Source organism: Serinus canaria, chromosome 17 (genome assembly GCF_022539315.1).
Source record: "Serinus canaria isolate serCan28SL12 chromosome 17, serCan2020, whole genome shotgun sequence".
Classification (NCBI taxonomy): domain Eukaryota; kingdom Metazoa; phylum Chordata; class Aves; order Passeriformes; family Fringillidae; genus Serinus; species Serinus canaria.
In genome coordinates, this window is record NC_066330.1 from 9,981,594 (window position 1) to 10,003,041 (window position 21,448).

At 53.6% G+C, this 21,448-nt stretch overlaps 1 protein-coding gene across 4 annotated transcripts in view; it reads left to right on the top strand.

The window, feature by feature from the left end:
• Positions 1-363: 363 nt before the first annotated feature.
• Positions 364-21,448, top strand: part of RGS3 (regulator of G protein signaling 3) — a 59,959-nt gene continuing 38,874 nt past the window's right edge. Inside the window, exons 1-8 of one of the 4 annotated variants that reach the window (XM_050981059.1) lie at positions 364-544; positions 3,215-3,310; positions 3,987-4,092; positions 4,809-5,142; positions 5,529-5,568; positions 8,756-8,943; positions 10,673-10,756; positions 17,029-17,140. In XM_050981059.1, the coding sequence (XP_050837016.1) occupies positions 391-544; positions 3,215-3,310; positions 3,987-4,092; positions 4,809-5,142; positions 5,529-5,568; positions 8,756-8,943; positions 10,673-10,756; positions 17,029-17,140 (1,114 nt within the window). In that variant the 5' untranslated portion in view covers positions 364-390. Of the gene's footprint in view, positions 545-3,214; positions 3,311-3,986; positions 4,093-4,808; positions 5,143-5,528; positions 5,569-8,755; positions 8,944-10,531; positions 10,537-10,672; positions 10,757-17,028; positions 17,141-20,533; positions 20,654-21,448 lie in introns of those variants that run through there. The other 3 variants (XM_050981060.1, XM_050981066.1, XM_050981063.1) reach the window with 3 other exon arrangements.

The window sequence follows — 21,448 nt, forward strand, 5'->3', positions numbered from 1 at the left end:
CTTTTTTTTTTTTTTTTTTTTTTGCTTCTATAAACCCAAACCTCTGACTTTTTTATGAGTGTGGAGCCGTGTACTTCATGGATTGAGGCTCTCACAGCCAGTGCCTGTGAAACGCCGCTCAAACATCCTCCAAGTGTTTGTGAGAACGTCGCAATAACAAAGCGCTCCGTGCGCACAAAGAATGCCACAGGAACAAAAGCCACATCAACAGAGCTGGGACTGGGGACTACTAAAGAGTTGACAGGAATTTTAATATAAAACTCTCTCCCTTCCTCGTCAGCGAGGGCTTTCAGGAAGCCTCTGGCTTATCGTGGAGCGGCATACAGCGCTCGCAGGGGCCGGGGAGGTGAAAGGTGGCTTCCTGCCATTCTTCTCGGGAACTGGGTTCCCATGGGCCGTCATGCCAGCGTGACTGGGGCTCCTTCCACCGCGAGGAGTCCGGGAGTGCCGCGGCAGCCGCGGGGTTTTCATGGGCTCGGGGGGCACAGCCATGAACCGCTTTCATGGACTCTGCAAGGTGTGCTCGGAGCCGAGGTACCGGCAGGTCTGTATCCCCCTGGCACCAACCCCTTGGGCAGATCCCTGAGTGCCTGGCAGCTCTCTTGCTGTGGCTGGATGTGGGGAATGGATTTGTAGGGCTGGATGTGGGGAATGGATTTGTAGAGGATTCTTAAAGCTTGACAGAAAGCTCACATAGTATATAAACTTTGAGATAAGAAATGCTGGCTTAGAAATGTCATAGAATAGGAGAGACATTGTTGTGAGAGGAATGGAGCTTGAAACAAGTTTCAAGGCATGGCCTTGTAAATAAGACTGGATACTTTGGAGAAATAGAACTGTGAAAGATGCATTGTAGTGGGACCCATGAGGGGTAATTTTAAATTATTGGCTTTAAGGCATTTACGGCATGGTGTGGCAAAAAGCTGATAGGCCAAGAAATGCTTATAGTGTATTGTAATTAGGAAATAGTTGGCTTCTGATTGTGATGGTGTGAATTATAACATCTGTATTGTCTCACCCTTCACATGAGACTGGAAATGGAATAAAAGATTTTAAAAGGCCTCTCAGTTGCCCCATCTCTGGATCAGAAAAGGGCTTAATCCAACAAATAGACTCTGTGGGTGCTGCTTGTGAGGCACCAACTTGATATCGTTACAATTTGTAAATTACAGTGAAGGTAGAAGGAAAGCATCTTCACATGAGTGCCTGTGGCTGGTCTCTGCCTGTTGCTGTAGTGGGGAAATGGGCAGAGAGGGGTGCTTTTTAAATATAAATAAATTATTAAAATATAGAAATACATGCAAATATAAAAAAATATATTTACTGTATAACTGGCAGGTAGCATGCTGATGGTAACAGTGTTAAGCTGCAAGGTGTTCTCTTAATTTCCCCTTTATTAGAGAAGAAGCAGGCACAGCAGGCTGCTACTGCCTCTTTTAAAATGATTTTAGGGGTTTTGGGAGCCTAGAGCACTTGTTTCCTGGGGAGTAGCTCGCTGTGCTGGTTCCAGTTCTCCCAGTGCACAGTGCCAGGTGCTGCTTTTCCATGTGCAGGTCCCAGTCTCCTGCATTTCAAAGAAATATTCTCTCGGTGGTCTGGACCGGGACTCCCAGCTCAGGGTCAGCTTCTCCCTGTGCTCCTGAGCTTATCATTGAGGTTATTCCAAAGCTGCTGTGGGGGACAGCAAACACTGGGAATAACAAAAGCAGCAGAATTCCAAACCCAACTGCCCCCTCCTTGCCAGGGCTGTGCTGACCATCTCGTGCAGGAAAGCTGTTCTGCCTTGGCTGAATAACAACTGACTCTGCTTTGTCTCTTAGAGCTCCTCAAGTCTTTATTTTGAAGATTTCTTCTGTGTTTTTTAGCAAAGTTTGGGTACATCAAGCCTCCCCACCCACCTCCCAGCTCGTGGCAGATGCTCATAGTTCTTTAGCTCAGTGTGTGGCAGCAAAAAATGGGCAGTGACTGCCTGTGATGGCCATGGTGGTGGGAGGTGAGGAACATCAGCAGGGAGAAGCTGCTCTTCAGCAGCACAGGGCAGGTGGGGTCAAGGTCAGCCAGCTCAGGGAGAAGAACTGGGAGATCTGACACGGGGAAACCTTGGACTGGGAAGTGCCCATTGAGTCTCTGTAGTGGGAGAGATACTGGGCTGGCTCCTGGTGCCAGTGCTTGGTGTTGTAGATGAAAGTGGAGGATCTGGAATATCCTGAGCTGAAAAGGACTCACAGGGACCATGGAGTCCAACTCTTGGTTCATTCAAAGGTGCTGGTTCCTTTTTGAAGAACCAGCAAACTCCAGAGAGAAAAATAGTCAGTGCAGTGGGAATGAATCTGTGTTTTGATTCTGCCAGGGCAAGCCACTTTCTCTTTTGAAGCCTGATTTGTGCTGAGCAATCACACAGGGACAAGGTGCAGGGAAATGAAATCTCACTGCTTTGACCTCCGGTGGTAAAGGAGTGAGGAACCATATCACCTCCTTGGCAACTTCTGCTGAATTCCTCATCTTCCTTCTGCCTGTTTGCTTTCCAAATAATACAGGTCAGATGTTGGATTTTTAATTTTCTTTTCTCTGTCAGTGAAACAAGCATCTTGACTAATGTCTTGGGGGCTAATCAGGTATTTACAGGATCTGTCACGCTGAGCTGCTGCTGGAAGCCAACATCAAAAAATAAGCATAATTTTATTAATAAGCTCAATGCTCCTCGAATCAGGAGGAGAAATGAGCCTAAATCAACCCAGCATCCATCCTCTCCAAACTCAGTGAGGGAAAACACACTCAGCCCAGGGAAGGGAGCGATGCACACAGATGTCTGGAGGATAGGAGCGTGCTGAGCTCGCAGCTCCCTCCGGAGCAGGGGAGTGCTGCTATTTCTGTATTCTCCAACAGGAAATGAAATGTTTAAGTGATTTGCTTAGAGAAGTCAGTGTCAGGGCCAGACTGCCAGATTTTCCTTTCCAATGGCTTTTCAGACCTTTCCTTACACTTGGAAGGGCTGGGAGCAGAGTGTGTGCTAAACAAACACTCCTTTTGTGGCGTTCCAGAGAGCCTTGGCTCCGTCTGGCACTGCCTTTCAGCACCCATTCCACCGCTGGGGTCTCAGTGACAGCCCTTCCCCATCTCTCCAAAGCCATGTGCCAGCATTTCCAGGGGCTGTGGGGCAGTGTGGGAGCGAGGGGCGATGATCACACCCAGTGGCTGCTCTCCCACCTGACAGGTGTCTCCCTGCAGATCACCATCCCTCGCGGCACTGATGGCTTTGGCTTCACCATCTGCTGCGACGCCCCAGTCCGAGTGCAGGCTGTTGACTCTGGTAAGAGACTGGATCCTTTTCATCCCTCTTGATTTGAATGAATTCTTGCTCCTTTTTTGCTTCCCAGAGCTGGTTGTGATTCTGGAGCTCCTATACCTTGCAGCACTCTGGGTACCTCCAAGAAACTTCAATCGATGAATTCTCTGTTGCCTCTAATGAGGTCAGAGGCCACTGGGTTAGCACTGTCTCACTATTTTGGCAGTGTTTTGCAGTAATTTGCAGAGATTTTGTTCCCTTCCCTCTCCAACCTGAGAACTGTCTGTCTGGTTGGGTGACCTTCAGAAATTGTTTGGGGGAAAACAGGTCAGAGGGGAGCAGGATTGTGGGAATCCTCAGTTCCCTGAGCAGAACCTCTTGCTGTGGACCTGTGGGATGGACTGGTGTCTCCAGTGTGCTCTGTGGCTCCCCACAGCACCCCAGGAAACATGGGAATTTACTGCAGTAGCTCTGAGGATGGCTCTGTCCTGGTGTGTGTGGATGTGCTGCAAGGTGAAGCTCCAGGTTGGCTGACCCCACTTCATTTTTGGGTGTGGGTGTCAGATGGGGTTTGTCAGATTTTTGGGGGAGTGAGGGCTGCAAGCTGTGGAGCTCTCTGGGGGGCTCCAAGCTCCAGGGCTTCTCCTCCCCCCCAACTCGGCCTCCTGCCTAGCAGGTGACTGGAATTTGTCCCTCTCAGGTGGCCCAGCAGAGAAGGCAGGGCTGCAGCAACTCGACACTGTGCTGCAGCTGAACGAGCAGTCTGTGGAGCACTGGAAATGTGTGGAGCTGGCCCACGAAATCCGGTGAGTGCTCCCCAAAAATCAGGGCGGGCAGAGGTGGTTTGGGGGAGCCCAGGGCAGGGCAGGGAGAGCACCGAGGGCCTGTAGGAAGGGGAAAGCTCTGAGGGATGCAGGACACTGGGAGAGGATTCCCTGGAGGGGAAGGAAGGATGCAGGAGAGGATTCCCTGGAGGGGAGGAAGGATGCAGGAGAGGATTCTCTGGAGGGGAAGGAAGGATGCAGGAGAGGATTCCCTGGAGAAGGAAGGATGCAGGAGAGGATTCCCTGGAGGGAAGGAAGGATCAGAGAGGATTCCCTGGGAGGAAGGATGCAGGAGAGGATTCCCTGGAGGGGAAGGAAGGATGCAGGAGAGGATTCCCTGGAGGGGAGGAAGGATGCAGGAGAGGATTCCCTGGAGGGGAAGGAAGGATGCAGGAGAGGATTCCCTGGAGAAGGAAGGATGCAGGAGAGGATTCCCTGGAGGGGAAGAAGGATGCAGGAGAGGATTCCCTGGAGGGGAAGGAAGGATGCAGGAGAGGATTCCCTGGAGAAGGAAGGATGCAGGAGAGGATTCCCTGGAGGGGAAGGAAGGATGCAGGAGAGGATTCCCTGGAGGGGAAGGAAGGATGGAGGGGCTGAGGAGCACAGGAGAGGAGCAGAGGTTTGAAGGAGGAAGGGCTGCAGGGCTCGCTGTGGGACACTGGGCTGCAGCCCTGATTTCCCCACCGCATCTCTGCCAGGAACTGTCCCACGGAGATCATCCTCCTGGTGTGGAGGCTGGTGCCTCAGGTGAAGCCGGCCCACGAGGCCATGACTCGCAGGTCCTCCTGCAAATCCGCCTACGACCTGCAGTCTCCCCCCCACAAGCGGGAGAAGAGCGGCCCCGCGCAGGCGGAGCAGCGCCGCAGCTGCCACATCCTCTACGATGGCTCCGAGGGGCTGGGGCTGCACACCTGGGACAGGTACACAGAGCTGGGCAAGCGGGGCCAGAACACCCTGCCAGCCCTGTCCCGTGTGCCCTCTGCTGCCGACCAGAACTACATCATCCTGGCCCCCCTGAACCCCGGCAGCCAGGTAGGGCTCGGGCCTGCGCGTGGCTCTGGGCTGCAGCCTCTCCTGGCCCCAGCTTCAGCCTCATCCAGCATCATCTCTAAATGTCTGCCAGTTTTACAAGCAGCACCTCTGTCTCTCGGTGGAGCTTTCACTGTTTTCCTAAAACATTTCCCTGCTGCCTCCCCTCAGGCCTCACCCCGGGGATATGGGGAGGATGTGGGGAGTGTTCCCACTGTACAAGATCACACTGCCACTCATTACTCTCCTTTTCTGCTGCAAAAATGTTTTTTTGCCCTCTCTGAAGTGCTTTGGCTTGGCTGGGTTTGGCATGTTAGCTTCTGTAGCTGGTTGTTGTCGCTGCACCTGGGGCCTGCTGCGCGTGACCGTGTCCCCTCTGTCCCCTACAGCTGCTGAGGCCCGTGTACCAGGAGGACAGCACTGCTGTGGGTGAGTTGTGCCTGTGCTGGGAGAGCTGCTCAGGGCACCCAGCTCCAGGCTGGGCCTCCTGGCACCATCAGCTCCCTGTGCCAGCCCTGCAGAGCTCGGGTTTGAGGGCAGGAGCAGCAGCCCAGGGGTTTTGGGGTCATTCTGAAGGCAGAAGCAGAGGGGAGCTGGGCACGGGGTGAGCCTCATGTGAGGGCTCTGGGAGCTCTCAGAGGGCTCTGCTGGTGGGACTTCCCAGGGCAGGGTGAGAGCTCTGAGCATCCTGCTTCCCACGTGTTCTCCTCATCCATGAGGCATTGCTGGGAGAGCTGAGCCCTGCTCTGAGACTCCTTCAGTGCCACAGGAGTGAGGGTGGCTGTGCCTCACATCAGTGCCAGCAGCTGTGCCACATTTGGGGAGTATTCAAGCCCTGGGCTACTGCAAAGTCTCTGGGCCAGCTCTCCTCAAAACACCTTTGAAACATAAACTCATACTGTGAACCTCAGCTGTGACAGATGTGTGTGGGATGCCTGGAGCTCCCTGGGGATGGTTGGACTTGTGGGAAGAGTGGGCTGAGGTGGGTGGCAGGGCTGGGCACTGCAGGAATCCAGGTCCTGTGGAAATCCCCATTGTCTGCTCATGGATTTGGGAGCTTTGGGAGGCTGTGCTTGCCCTGGCCTGTCTGGATGCCCTCAGGATGAGCTGTGGATCCCTAGGAGAGCTCAGCTCCTGGAGGAGTGTGAACCCCTCAGCATTCCCTGTCTGGTGAGGGCACAGCTGGAAAACTTGGTGCTGTCTCTGAGGTGGGGCTGTGTCCAGAGAAAGCCAAGAGTGGGGCTGGCAAAGCCATGGGGGGAGTGCTGGGGAGCAGGAGGGAGCAGTGAGGGCCAGGCCCCCCTGCCTTGGGAGCTCCCAGCCCTGGAGCTCTGCAGCCAGGAGAATTTTCCACTCTCAACTGCAGGGGATGTTTTGTTCTGGGATAATTGCAGCTCTTTCCTGCTGTTTGTGGGTCCTGTGAAAAGATGAGCCAGACCATGGGGACTTGTTCTTACAGTGGGGTGGGATTTGAATGGCTTGGGCTTCTTTCCATAGCAAATTTTGGGTTTTTATGGATTTGTTTTTAATTATTTAATGTTAAGTTCAGAGGGAGGAAGGTATCAGTTAACCTGAGCAGGGATGAAGTGTGGCAGCACAGAGCTGCCCACCCAGTGGCAGGAGCTGACATTTGGGTGTGTTTCTGTGCCAGGACCTGTGCAGGTGATTATTTCCTCTGATAGAATGAGGTGATTTAGGGATAAGAGCAAAAGCAAATCCTGCACGGCCCAGACAGATCTTATCTGGCCTGTGCTGAGCTGTTTCTTGAGCTTTGATGTTATCTGCCAGTGCAACCAGGGAAAAGGGAAAATGTCAGGATCAATGCACTTAGAGATGGAAACAAGCTCTTAGGTCATGAGGGTGCCCCCAGCAAAGGCAGCTGCTCCAGCCAGCAGTAAACAGCCAAGCTGGCTTCCCAGCCCAGGTTGGCTACCTCTGCTGCCTTTATCTGGGAGTAAATGTGCTATTTCCTAATGCTTAATGGAATATGTAATGCTGGGCAGGTTTGTGTGTTTGCTTTGGACGAGACCTTATCTGCCCTGGGCCATGGTCTGGAGTGTTTTGGCTCATTTCTGCCTGGGAAGGTTCTGGGCATCTCTTACAGTGCCAGGGTAAAAGGCTCTGTGGTGGGAGCAGGAACTCCAAAGGCTCTGTGGTGGGAGCAGGAGCTCCAAAAAGCTCTGTGGTGGGAGCAGGAGCTCCAAAGGCTCTGTGGTGAGAGCAGGAGCTCCAAAGGCTCTGTGGTGGGAGCAGGAGCTCCAGGGTGGCTGCAGGGAGGAGGGAGAGATGCTGGGGGTCCCCAGGGAGCTGCAGGAGGGATGCTCATTCCTGCTCCTGAGACATCCCTGTGGGGGAGAAGGAGAATGCTCCAGCTCCTCACCTGGATAAGTTCAATCCCAGGGGAGAGCTCTGCCTGCAGCCCCAAGCTGGCTTACTTCATCAGCTACAGGAGGAGGGAGGAAGTAAATATGTTGGGCTTCAGTGGGGCTTCTTCTGAAGCTGTGAATTTTTGGTTAGAGAGCCATGCAGCTCCTGTTGGATCTGTTGCCTGTGAGTTTTGGGGCAGTTTTAGGTTGCTGGGGTCAAGCAGGATGTGGTCTGGGCTCTGCTTGAGCAGCTGGGGTGGGAGGGTGCAGGAGAAAGGCTCCTGTAATCCCTCCTTTCAGTGAGGATAACTCTCCTCAGGGAAGAGGGACAGGCTGAAAATCAGTGAGGCTGCTTGGGCCTTTTCCAGCCCAGAATGTAATGCTGAAAAACAGAGGATGATGTGATGCCAGCCTCATGAACAGTGAGGTCATCCTTTATAAATACACCCAATGTCTGAGTAACCACTGCTGGCAGCAGCAGGGATTGATCCCAGCCATGAGTGTAACTTATGCCGGTTTCTCTGACACCTCCACTCCCAGTATCTTCTGAGAACTGTCATTAGCCCAGTGCCCCATGTCATGGCATTGCTGCACTTTGCTAATTCCATGCCCAGAATCCAGAGCAAGCAGGACTTGTGTGGATAAAAATGTTGAAGTTCCTCTCCAGCAGCCCCTGTAGGCCCTGGCAGGGGCTCTGAGCTCTCCCTGCAGCCTTCTCCTCTCCAGGTGAGCACTCCCAGCTCTCCCAGGCTGGCTCCAGGGCAGAGGGCTCAAGCTCTGGAGTGTCTCAGAGGTCTCCTCTGGACTGGCTCCAGCAGCTCCAGGTCCTTCCTGTGCTGGGACCCCAGGGTGGGACAGAGCACTGCAGGGGGAGAATCCTGAGGGCAGATCAGAGGGCAGAGCACTGATGGGATGTGCTGGCCTGAAGCAGAGCTTGCTGTGGCCTCCCTGGGGTCCTGTTTGTACCTTCCCAGCTGTGTCTTTGCTGCTGGTGGCACTCACTGAAGTCCTCAAGCCACCGAACAAGCAGCTCTGGAACAAAACCACCCAGGGCACCTTGTTTGCCATTAGCAACAATGGAATCAGTGCTGTTATTCCTTGAATCCCTGGGACTCCCAGTTAGCTGAGTGATGCCTGTCCCTCTAGCTCTTGGCTCCAGCAGTTCCCCAAGATTCCCATGCAGGAGAGCAGGACTGAGCGGGAGCTCCCTCCTCATCCTGTGTTTCCTTCTGCCTCCTGTGTCCATCCAGGGAATGGCTCTAAAGGGAAATCCCACACAGGCTCTGGGAGGAAATCCAGGCTGATGAAGACTGTGCAGAGCATGAAGAGCTATGGGAACTACCAGAACTGCACCATAGTGAGGCCTCACATCCCCCATTCCTACGGCACCTACGTGACCCTGGCCCCCAAAGTGCTGGTGTTCCCCATCTTTGTGCAGGTCAGTGCAGCCACAGGGGCTGGATGTGCTCAGTGCCCAATCTCAGCTCCAGGGAGTGCCCAGCTGGGCATCCATGCAAGGATCTCCCTCCCAGCCGGATCCCTGCCATGCTCAGCTCTCCTCTGGAGCTGGCTGGACTTGGCACAGTGCTGGGGGCTGTCTCAAAGGGAATCGTGTCCTGGCCAAGCAATTCTCTGTTGGACTTTTTCCCCTCCTTTACAGCTTTCAAATCTGGCCCTTGGTACTTGCTTGGGTCAGGAGGAGGTGTCCCAGCTTTTGGGCTTCAGAGCTAACTTTGGAATTGCAGATCAGTCTGGTTCTTCTTGAGGGTGCTTTGCACTGTCAGTGTGTGCAAAGGCGTTTTATTTTAGTTGGTGGTCACACTAAAATTTGGGCAGTCAGAGCCAGGGCCTCACCATCCTCACAGGGAAGGATTTCTCCCCAATATCCCATCCATCCCTGCCCTTTGGCAGTGGGAGCCATTCCCTGTGTCCTGTCCCTCCATCCCTTGTCCCCAGTCCCTCTCCAGCTCTCCTGGAGCCCCTTCAGGCCCTGGCAGGGGCTCTGAGCTCTCCCTGAAGCCTTCTCCTCTCCAGGTGAGCAACCCCAGCTCTCCCAGCCTGGCACCAGAGCAGAGGACAAGGATTCAGAGCAGAAATGGCTTCACAGGGAATGTTCTGCCTCTGCAGGTCCATGAGCTTTTTCTGTTTCAAGACAGCAGCCCTGAATTTGGTGGTGGTAGCTCTAACTCCCTCTCTGTCCTTCATTTTGTCCTTCATGTGGCCAGAACCCCCAAAATCTCATCTGCTCCATGTATTTAATACACTGCTGATGAATCCCTGCCTTTCTGAGACTGTGGGGAGCCCTTTGTCCTCCTGTGCCAGTGGCAGCGGCATTGCCAGCTCAGCTCAGCCTGAAGCCATGGTCCCCACTCCCTGTCCCTGCTGCCTGAGCAGTGGGCTGCCTGAGGCTGGGCAGGAGCTGGGGGCAGGTGTTTGATCACCTCCTTCCCCCTGATGGCCCCTGGGAGGGCTCACCTCAGCTGGTTTTGGCAGGAACACAAAGGGCACTTTCTGCCTCCTTAGTCCCAAAGCTCATCCTGGATTGTGCCTGGGAATCTGTCCCTTCAGGAGCTGCTTTTTTCTCTGTCCTGTCACCCCTGCAGGGCCCTGTGCAGATCCCTCCCGTTCCCACTGTGCTGCTCCCCAGGGTGCTCCAGGCTGCTGCTGCAGGGTTTGTTGTGCGCTCAGGACTCGTGAACCTGTCCCACTCTCCAGCACTGACTGGGGAGCTGGGTGTGGCACAGGAGGGGACAGGAATTCCTAAAAGTTGCTTTAAGAGTGATGCACACCATCAGGTGCAATATTGGTGCCTGAGGGACGTGTGAACCTGACGTGCCAGCACTGTAGTTGTGCTTCCTGCTGACAAACACCCATAACCCCCCTGCAGAGCAGCCCCTGTCAGAGGCAAGGGCTGCTGCTTCTCTCGCAGCTGGGGCTGGTGGAGGTGTGAGTGCAAGTCTCTGTTTTCTCCTCTCACTGGACTGCAGACTTTGTGTCCTTCTGAGCACAGCGTGGGGCGGCTTCTCCTCACGTGAGTTACAGCTCAAAGTGAGACAAAGTGGGTTTGGTGGGTGGAAAGTGTATCTCACTAACCACACTGCCACTGGAAGGTTTGACTGTTTCTTTTGTTTCCTTTTTCTTTTATTTTTTTTCCCAACCAAATGTAGCCCCTGGATCTTTGCAACCCAGCCCGGACTCTGCTGCTGTCGGAGGAGCTGCTCCTTCTCGAGAGCAGGAACAGGACTACACAGGTAAAAATCTTCCACTTTGTCTGAGCTCTCCAAACCTGCTCTTCTGCTGTCTTACATAGAGGATTGAATCACAGAATCACCATACTTTGGGTTGGAAGGCACCTTAAGCTCATCCAGTGCCACCCCTGCCATGGCAGGGACACCTCCCACTGTCCCAGGCTGCTCCCAGCCCTGTCCAGCCTGGCCTTGGGCACTGCCAGGGATCCAGGGGCAGCCACAGCTGCTCTGGGCACCCTGTGCCAGGGCCTGCCCACCCTGCCATGGAACAATTCCTAATTCCCAAATCTCATCCATCCCCGCCCTCTGGCAGTGGGAGCCATTCCCCCTTGTCCTGCCATTCCACACCCTTGTCCTTGTCTCCAGCTCTCCTGGAGCCCCTTTGGGCACTGGAGGGGACTTTGAGAAGGGACTGGAAGGGACTCCTTGTTACATGGAGAAGGGAAATGTTTCTGATTATATTGATATGATACTTGGAAAGACTGGTGGACAGTTTATCGTGGGATAAACTAAATATCCAAACTCTTCTGTGCTAGAAATCAACAGTTGTTCCTGTTGCCTTTGGGCTCACAGAGAGGAAACTGTGGGTGGCAAATGCACATCAGCAGACTCAGGAGGAGGGGTTTTAAGGATATTTTGTGCCAGGTTAGAGAAGCGGAGAGTGGTTCAGGCTGAAAGGCACCACTGGAGGTCATCCAGTCCCATCCCCTTGTTCAAGGATCCCCTGAAGTCACTCAGGGTTGTGTCCACATGACTTTGCAGCATCTCTAGGAAGGAGAATCCACTAGAACTAGAACTAGAAGCAGACAGAGAACTTGCTGCAGATGTTCTCAGAATTTCAGTTCCTGAAACAGCTCACATGACCTGTCCAAATTCCTCTCGCTCTTCTTACTTCAACTTTTCTGCCATGTTGTTGGAGAGCTGTTGGAACTCTGGGGGCACAACAGGACTTTGGCACTCTGGGGATGAGACAACTTTTACCATCCAAACTGGCAGGGTTTGGATGTGTTGATCACATTTGCTGCTGGCTTCAGTTGCATCCAACTGCAGAGTCTGCAAAGCCTTGGAATTTGGGAGAGAGGCAGAGCCCACTCATGCACTGCTAACCAGAGCCATTTCTTCTGGGGTAATTTCAGAGGATCTCACAGAGTAATTTGAGGTTGAATTCAGTAGGAGTGAACAATGTGTCATCTCCACAGATCTGTAGTGGAAGTTCTGCTTCACTGGTTTTAGTTTCTGGGTGGCCAACAGCAGAAGGCCAGAGCCACTTCCCATCACTGGCCAGTACAAACCAGTAGAGGGCTGTGCTATGTGACTCCTCTCTCTTTCTGGTTTTCATTGTGTAAGTCATCCCTTGCTTTGACTTGAACAGCTTTTCCCTTTTTTCTGCCAAAAAGTACATGAAAATACATCAAAGTCCATGAAAAAAATCCATGATTGATGAGAAAATGTGTCACTATCTTTTAACTGAAGCCCTTTCCCTATCTGCCCTGCTGTCCTGTGCTGCTCAGACTCTTGGGCACCTGCAGGAATGAAACCCAGGTAAACTGTTGGTTGTGTGGCACAGCTGTGCTGGATGGCTTGGGGGTCAGGGAGCTCCTCCTGGCTGGGTTGGAGGTACCTGCCTTCAGGTCAGACTCAGATATTTGGAGTAGCAGCCAAATGTGGAATATTTATGGATAACTAATGCTCTTTGCAGCCTGGGTGGGGTATTTGTGCACGTGGGGGTGATGAAGAACCCCAGGACAAGTGTGTTTGGAGGGGCAGAGACTGCACTGTGGGCAGGGGCAGGAGGAAAATGTCTCAGGGAAAGGACTCTGCTTATGATGCTCTTGGGATGAGCCTGGAGCTGGGAGAGGATTTCCCAGCTGGAGCTGGTGCCAGGTAAGGGCAGGATGCAGGCCAGGAATGTGAGGCAGTGTTTGGGAATGCTGGTGCCCTGGGGCTGTGCTGTCTGGGTGAGTTGGCACAGGGGCAGGGCAGGAGGGGCTGAGTCAGTGGGGTGAGAAATGAGAAGTGCTGAAGGGAAAGAGCCCTTGGTGCTGGCAGGCACAGTGGAGACAGCAGTGCTGGGGTGTCACCTGTGGCCCTTGGGAAGGGCTCTCTCCTGTCTGAGTGTGGCACAGCCATGGAAGGCTTTGTGGAGCTTCAAGGAGCCCGGGCAGGTCTCTGGAGTGCCAGGCTCTGCTTTGGTTCTGCTGTGCTGTGAGGGGATAGAACCTGAACCTCTGCAGCCAGCAAGAGCTAAAACAGCCTGGGCACCACAGAGCTTCCCCTGGTGCAGGAGGGCTCTGACTCCTCTCTTGGCTGGGCTTGAGTTGTTTCCCTCTCTGCCTTCTCTGATGCCTGGACAGAGAGTCTTGTGTCCAGCCAGTCCTTTCTTCTTTGCTCCATGAGGTTTTTGTTTTCCCACTGCTTTTCCCACACAGCCTCTCTCCAGCTGGGCTCCTGTGCTTTGCAGGACTGTTCTCTGTGTGCTTTTAATCTGCTTTGCCTGAGAGGCTCAAGAGAGGAGGGCCTGGGTGCAGGGGCTGGAGCTGCAGCTCCTGCTCCTTTCTTTTTCCCAAATCCCCAGAATCTTTTCCCTGATGTGCTTTCCACATCAGGCACTGCATCCTTGTTCCTGAGCAAACTCTCTCCCATCTCCTGAAGGAGCCAACCTATCTCTCTGGAGGCTTGCCAGGGTCTGTCCTTTCCCTGACCTTACCTCTGGGGCAATCCTTATTCAGGCCTTAATCACATCCTGTCTAGACTTTGCTGCAATTCCCATTTTATGGCCTCCTGAAATCCCTCCAGCCCATGGAGTGCCAGGGGAGCCAGGGAGCGATGGCACACAGGGTGTCCAAGGTGGCCTCTGGCCATGTCCATCCAGCTCTGATGGACCTGGAGGTCTCCCAAAGCCCTGAGGTGTCTGCTCAGCATGGGCCACGCTCCTGCCCTCCTCATCCCTCCTTTCTGCCCCTCTGGCAGGGTCTGCAGGTCAGGATGGGCCTTCTGAGTCCTTCTGAGTCCTGCAGCCTCATGGATGGGCTTGGCTGGGTTTATGCTCCTCTCTGTAGAGCAGGAGGCTTTCTCCTCTTTCTCTCTTGAAGGCTGCATTTCTGGGCACCTTTTCACAGTGATTTTGTTGCCACATTTTTCTTCCCAAGGTGTGATATTGCCTCCCTCCTGCCCAGGGCAGGGCTCAGTGGCAGACCCAGGGTTATCCCCCCTTGGGCAGCACACTGGCCCATTGCTCCTGCCTTCCTTCTTGGCTTTCAGTTTCTCCTGATTTCCCTGTTTAAATGTGTCCCTATCTCCTGTGCCAGTGCTTTGCCGGCTGTCCTGTAGCTGCTCAGGTCCCTCAGCAGAAGAGGCTTTGCTGTTTGTGGTGCAGAGTACACCCAGATGACCAGCGTGGAGACATCAGGGTCAGCCTCTATGAAGGCCCTACCTTTCCCCCCTAAAATCTGTTCAGACCCCGTAAAAGGTCTATGTGACAATGGCCACATGGCCAATCACTGCAGCAATAACCCAGGGTGCTCATCCCTGTGTTCAGATAGTCCTTCTGTCCTGCCAGCTCCTGGATTTCTGACTGTGGGCTAGGAAATTACTTCTGCTAAATACCCAAAGCTACTTTGGCCCTCCAGGGAGCAACTCTGGTGAATTCTGTGACTTGCCTGGGTGAGCCCAGATGTTGTTTGTTGTTTGTTTGCTCTTGACTTTTAGGAGCCCTGTGGTTTCTCAGGGTAGATCTGTTTGCCAAGGGCTGTTACAGACAGGCCACAGCCCGTCAGTGTGGGATGGCAGCCCAGGGCAGAGCTCCAGGTTACTCCTCCAGCCTCCCCTTACCCCTGCTGCCCTGGGGTCATCCCTGAGTCCCCTCCTCAGCTCTCAGGTGTCCAGCTCCAACCTCTGGGTCTGCCAGAGCCCCAGGCCACACAGTGCTGGGCTGCCTTTGCCTTTGCCTCTGCTCCTGCCCCTGCCCCTGCCCCTGCCTTTGCCTCTGCTCCTGCCCCTGCCTCTGCTCTTGCCTCTGCCCCTGCCTTTGCCTCTGATTCTGCCTCTTGTTTCTTCCCCTGCTCCTGCCCCTGCCCCTGCAGGTGGAAGGGGCACTTTTGTTTTTCCTCCCAACAGCCTGGAGGAGCAGAGGCACCTCTATCAACTGCTCTCAGATCAATTGTCTTCCTGGAAGCAGCATCTGACAGAGATGCTCCTACAGAACCTGCACTGGATGTGCTTTTATCTTCTACATCCGGAATACAATCCATCCCATCTTCCTGTAAAAGTTCAATACCTGTAAATTCTTAGCCAGGTAATTCCATTTCCAAGATTCCCTATTGAAACTTGCTTGGTTTTGAAGTGATTTTCCTGCTGCTCCCACTCTTTTTTCTACCCTTTAAACTTCCCCAGGTAGTAGGTTTTCAGTTTCTTTCCTCCATTTCTGTGTGACTGTTACCTGATCATGCTTTTATCTCCTTCACTTTGGGTTGCTATTCCCAAAATCCCTTCAACATCTCTTCTTTGGGGTTGAGGGACCTGAGATGGCACCAGACATGTCCCAGAAAATGGCACACCTTTGGCCACCTTTGGCACAAGGTGGGCATGGGATGAAGGTTATAGTGCAGTTTCTTGTGTTACCAACAAGATCAGAAGGAATGAAGAGGGTGGATGTGGGCACAAAGCCAGCAGAGTGTTGAGAGCAGAGGAAGGGATTTTCCAAATAACACTGAGAAGAACATCCCCTCCCTGGTTTCATTGTCAATTAAAGCTCCACCAGCAGCTTTGTACTTACTGAGAATCCCACAAAAATGAACTTGCACTGCAAGGAGAAATCTTGTGGCAAGGGCTTGGGTTTGGATTTGGAGCCAGAAGCTCTTCCCTGATGTGACTCCCCAGCATGTGACAATTGTTACTCAGCTTGTCCTCCTCAGGATGTGTCCATCAGCCACAGACACAAACTGTGCTGTCAGCTGGGACTTGGTCCCTGTGGGAGCAGAGTCACCTCTCCGTGCTCCCTCCCACCCCTCTGGGACTCTGGGTGTTGATTTCTTTTGCAAAAGCATTGCTGAAAGACCACAAACCATTCCTTGCTGTGGCTCAGTGTTGCAAAGCTTTCCCTTTGTTGTGGGGGGTTTTGGGGGGCACCCCAAGGCCCTCACCCTTAGCAGGTCTGGCACCCACTGTGCCACTGTGCCATTGCCACCTTGCAGCTGCTCCTTGGCACCTCTGTTGACCATGGACAGCCTCCAGGGCATGGCTGGGGCTGGGCAGGGCAGCTCAGGCTGGAGCTCAGGGCAAGGTTCTTCCCCCAGAGGGTGCTGGCACTGCCCAGGCTCCCCAGGGAATGGGCACGGCCCCGAGGCTGCCAGAGCTCCAGGAGCCTTTGGACAGCGCTGCCAGGGATGCCCAGGGTGGGGTTGTTGGGGGTCTGGGCAGGGCCAGGAGCTGGGCTGGGGGATCCTGGTGGGTCCCTCCCAGCTCAGGGGATTCTGTGATTCCCTGGTTCTGTGATCTTTGAGGATTTCTGTGTGCCCCAGCCCCTGGAGGCCAGGATGGGCTCACACCTCAGCTGTGGCACCAAGCTTCTCATCCCTGGGGGGCTTCTGGGTCCACGATCTCCAGTGCAGTGGAGAAACCCATTCTTATTTTCAAGGTTCCTTGAATCTGAACTGATTGGACTGGGGACCTCAGGCAAGACTTTTCCCACTGGCCTGGAGGAGCCCCCAGCCCCTGGAACACCCGAGGCACTGCTGGAGCACAGCTCTGGGAGACACTTGGGCGGTGTTTCCTGTCCACCCCCACCATGGTTTGAGGTGTCAGGTTTGTCCCCTGCAGCTGCTCTCTGTGGTCCTGCTCTTGTAAAAACCAAACTTTACTTTCTCACTGAGAACAGCCAGGAGCTCCTCTGTGAGGGTGATCAGAGCGATCAGATTTGCTTTCAGGCTGCCACTTCTGCAGCGTGCTGGGATTAGCTGGCAACTTCTTCCCTCCTCCTGCTGTGGTTTGCAACTGGTGTAAGTGGGAAGTGACAGGAGGGAGCAGAGAGGGTGTGTTTGTGTGGTGTGGAACTGCCAGGCAGGTTTATCCCTCCTGTCACAGGACTCACAAGCCTCAGGAAGCGGCTGCCAAGTGAGGGGAGCCTCATCCAAAGCTTGCTGGGTGCAGCAGCCCTCAGCCCCTTGGGAAGGGCTCTCTGGGCTCCCCTGGTGCCTCTCCCCAGGGCAGGGGACATTTCCAGGACACTGTCTCAGTGCCAAGAGATGAGCTCCCTATAGCCTCTCCTGTGCTTCCAGGTGACTCTCTTTGTCTACTCCGACCTGCTGCTCTTCACCAAGGAGGACGAGCCCGGGCGCTGCAACGTGCTGAGGAACCCTCTGTACCTGCACAGTGTCAAGCTCCAGGAGGGTGAGTGTCTGCAGCAGCAATTGGAGGCATTTTGGGGGTTTTCTGGCTGCTGGCTGCAAAGGTTTCCGGCCAGCAGCACCCTGCTGTCCTGGTGCTTCCAGTGCCACCAACCAGTGCTTCCAGGTCATCCTTCCTGGGCTGCCAGCATCACCCCTGCTGTCCCTTCATTTACCTGGGAGCTCCATCTCCTGGGCCACCTCAGGAGCACCCAGGCCCTTTCCAGCCTTTCTATGTGCATGGCTCAGGATCTGGGCTGGCATTCCCCAAGTGGTGTCACACTGTCACAGCAGGGACTGGCCAAGGCTGGGAAAGGGAATTGAAGCCTTGAGGTTTCCCCCGTGATGCCTCGAGGGAGTTCAGAGATTGGCTCCAAGCGTGGCAGGCCAAGCTCTGATGACCTTTACTTTGCTGCTTTACTTTGCTACTTCTCTCTTCAGCTGCCCATGGTTTCCCTGTTGCTCACATCCATCCCCCTGTTCACCTCTCTGGGGAGGAAAGAGCAAACCCTCAGAGCAGGGCTGGGGACCTTGCCCTCACTCTGCACCTTGGCTGGCACCTTTTGTGTCCAGTTGAGGGCTCAGAGAGGGCTTCTAGGGCAGGGGTGACTGGAAATGGGTAATTTTAGGCTGTACAAAAGACTCCCTTTAGCTCCTCGTGGTCTAAAGAGGAATAAGGGAATTGCTCTACCACATCCTATTTGCTATGGTGGAGCCACTTCTTGGCCCTGGGCCCAGTTTCACCTTGTTCCTTGTGTGGTGTGGTTACTTTTTGGGTATGGGCTTGTTCTATGTACAGTTACCAGACTGTGCCACAGCTCCTCCTCCAGCCCAGGCAGCTGCCCTGGGACCCCACAGGGGAAATCAGGATGAGATAGAAGGAGAAACTTTTCTGTCATGAGGTTGGTCGGATACTGAGTTGCCCAGAGAGGTTGTGGGATCTCCATGCCTGGAGGCATTCAGGACTCCTGAGTGCCCTGGTCTGGGTGCTTGGTCAGGGATTGGACTCCAGAGCCCACCAGAGAGGCCCCTTCCAACCCAAATTACTCTGGAAGAGATGAGCCAATGTCTTTATGCAGTCCTGTGGCCCTGACCAAAAGGAATTAATCCAGATCTGGGCTGCTTCTCCAAAGGGATCCTTTTCTGGGTGAATTTTGCTGCTTCCCATGACTTTTCCCAGCTGAGCCACAAGCCTTGTGGATGGACTGTGTCTCTCCACATGCATCTTGTTGTTCTGAGCTCAGTGCTGGACACCACAGGCTGCCTGTCAATTGTTATTTCCCATTTCCAGCAACATTTCTGTTTCCAGATGAATTCCCTGACCTATTTGGGAGCAGAAGCACAGGAGAGGGACATGGGGCACCACAGCCACGAGCCATTGAAGCCTCCCTGGGCTTTATCAAGTGTGTTCTCAGCACTGCTTATTTCTAAGAAAGGGACAAAAGAAATTGTTCCTTCTTAAAGTGCTTTGGGTCAGCTCCTGGACCGTGTGTGTGTGTGCTGCCCCTGGCTGCTCCCAAAGGCTGGGGAATAGCTCTGCTCTTTTCACCTGCTTGGAGAAATCAGCTGCCCTGGTGCTGCTCCTGGCTCTGCACACCGAGCTCTGCTTGCAGCAGCACAGGATTGTGCCTCCTCACCTCGGGCACGGTGGATTTGTGAGCAGTTTTCTACCACTTATTTCCTTGTTGCCATAATAACTTGGCTGGATCATGTCTGGAATAGCTTCCCGAGGCTCTCCAAAGGAGATGGGGTCCCTGCAGCACTGAGCCACCCCCCCGTGCACTGGGAATCCATCCCAGCTGCTGTTCAGGCAGCTCAAACCCTCCTGCTTCGGGCAGGGCTGCTTCAAAGGCGGCTGGAGAGAGCACGGAGCTGTCTGTCCCTTTTGGCAGGGATTTGCTGCTGCTCTCCTGAATGACTGAGAGGCACATGAATAGGAACAGGCGTGTGGCTGCCTCCAACAATTGAGACATCTCCGGTGCGCTCAGGGCCATTGTGCTGTTTCCTGTTCCTGCCGCTCGCTGCTCTGTGCGAAAGCAAATCAGTCTGATCTGCCTCAACAATGCTCTCTCTTCCTGCTTTACAAGCCCAGCACAGGCTGATGAGCTGGCTCCCAGTGACACAGGGCTGGCTTCCTCAGCAGGCACTGTGGGAATTTCCACACGCTGGGATCCTGATTCCCCCCTGGTGGGTGTGCTCAGCTTTGGGACAGAGAGGGGCATTCCTTTATCCCCGCTCTTGGAGCCCATCCCCAGCTGGGATCCTGCAAACAAGAGCTTCTTGACATCCCAACCTGCTGTGTTGTGCAGCCCCAAGATGCTCAAGGGGCAACAGTGGGATTTTTGGGCCTCCTGTGCTTCCTTGGGATGCTGGGGAGCACCCAGGGCTTGTACCCTGCCACACTCTCCCAGTGGGATGAGCTTGTCCCCTCCTGGCAGCTGGGTTTGGATGTGCTCAGCAGCTCCCTCCCTTCCCACATATCCAGGGCCTGGCAGCACCTTGTCCTGGCTGCTGGATGCAGTCCCAGCCTTGCTGAGCAGAGGTGAGGAGTTGGGCTCAGGGTACCTTCCCTCACCAGGGCATTGCCACAGCCCTTGGGGTGTGCAAGGAGCAGGACCAGCTTCCCTCTTTTCCCATCTTTCTCACCCAACACCAGGCATGCACCCCCAAATCCTGAGAGCAGCAGGTGCTTTCCATGGGCTGCACAGGGAAGTGGCAGTGGCAGAGAGGTGCTGGGAGCTGCTGCTGTGCTGGGTGAGGCAGTGGGGGTGTGCAGAACAGGGCTTAGCTGGAGAGGGGACGTGTCCCTGCAGAGCTCCCACTGAGCTTCGTGCCCAGCCTGGCACAGGGTCAGCTCACGTCACTCTGGAAGGCAAGCCAGTCCCCAGCTCAGCACACCAGGAAGAGAAGGAAATACCTTCAAGTGATTTTTTTTTTCCTCCTGCTTATTTCTTTTTAGCTTTTCCCTGACTTTGGCTGAGAATGTGCTGTGCTGTTGTCACGAGAGCTGTGGGGAGCAGAGCTGGGAATCATCCCGGGCATCTGCCACCTCTCCAGGGCCAGCTTGTGCCTCTCCTGTGTATTTCTGGGCTCTGGGCACATCAGGCTCTGCTGCTCCACCCTGATCCTCCAGAGACTTGAAAACATGGAAGGAATCCTAGCAAACCTGGTTTGTGGTGAAATCTGCACCGAGGTCAGCTCTGCCTGGCTCTGCCATCGCCCTCCAGCCTCCCCCTGTGCCTTGCCAGGGATCAGCCCTGCCTCCAGCCCAGCTGCTGGGATGGGCAGCCAGTTTATTACTAAAATTCTCCCTAAAGGCTGGTAGAAAATGGTATTTAAGCCATTCCTTAGCCCAGACTGGCTCCCTGCTTTTTATGTCCTGTAGGCACTGAGCTGCTGGGCCATGTGTAGCTGTGAGTCTTGGAGGGACAAGGAACAGCAGCTGCTGGCTCTGGAGGTTGCTGGTGCCAGGATTCACAGCTCAATGGAGAGGAATTTCAAAGGCAACTTAATTCTGGTGGGTTTGCACCTTGTCAGGATCACTTGTTATTGCAGAAGGAATCCACAGAGGCCCAAGAGGAGCAGGGTCATTCCCTGGACTGTCACACTCCAACAGGACCTTTCTTTACGAGGATCCTCACATTGTGAAAAACACGTTTACTCTCCTGTGAAAATGTAAAAAGTTTCATAAAGGACAACAGGCAATAAGGAGCATAGAGGAAAGGCTATTACTTGGCACTTAGCCAAGACCACCCTGTTATCTTTGGGGATACCCCTTAAATACCTTTTCATTCCATCAGCCTGTTGCATATTCATGGAGCCTTATGCATAGTAAACTTTTCCCCAAATTAGTTTACATGTTCCAATAATTGTTTAGCATATCTGCTCCTTGGATCTGTTTTTTTAGAGCATGTACATTTTTTGGTTGTGGTTTTAGTCTGTTTTTATTACTTCTAGTTTTAGGGCCTTGGTCCACACTGTGACACTCCATGGTGGGTGCTGATAGCTGGCATATCTGTAGTAGGTGTCTTCTTCATATGTTCATTGGATGTTATCTCATCTAAGTAGGCATTTTAATACAAGTATAGCTATTTCATTGCTAGGTCTAAGCTTAATTAACAACAGAAATCAAAACTATAGCTTAATAACCAAGTTACTTCAACACTACTCATATAAAATCCATTTTAATATTTGTAAAAAGCCAATATTATGTATCTTTAACAACATCATCAGGGAAAACCTGGTTAAAGGGCCTGAGGAAACACAGCTGGGATGTGCTGGTCCTCTGTGACCTGCTCTGCCAGTCAGCCTG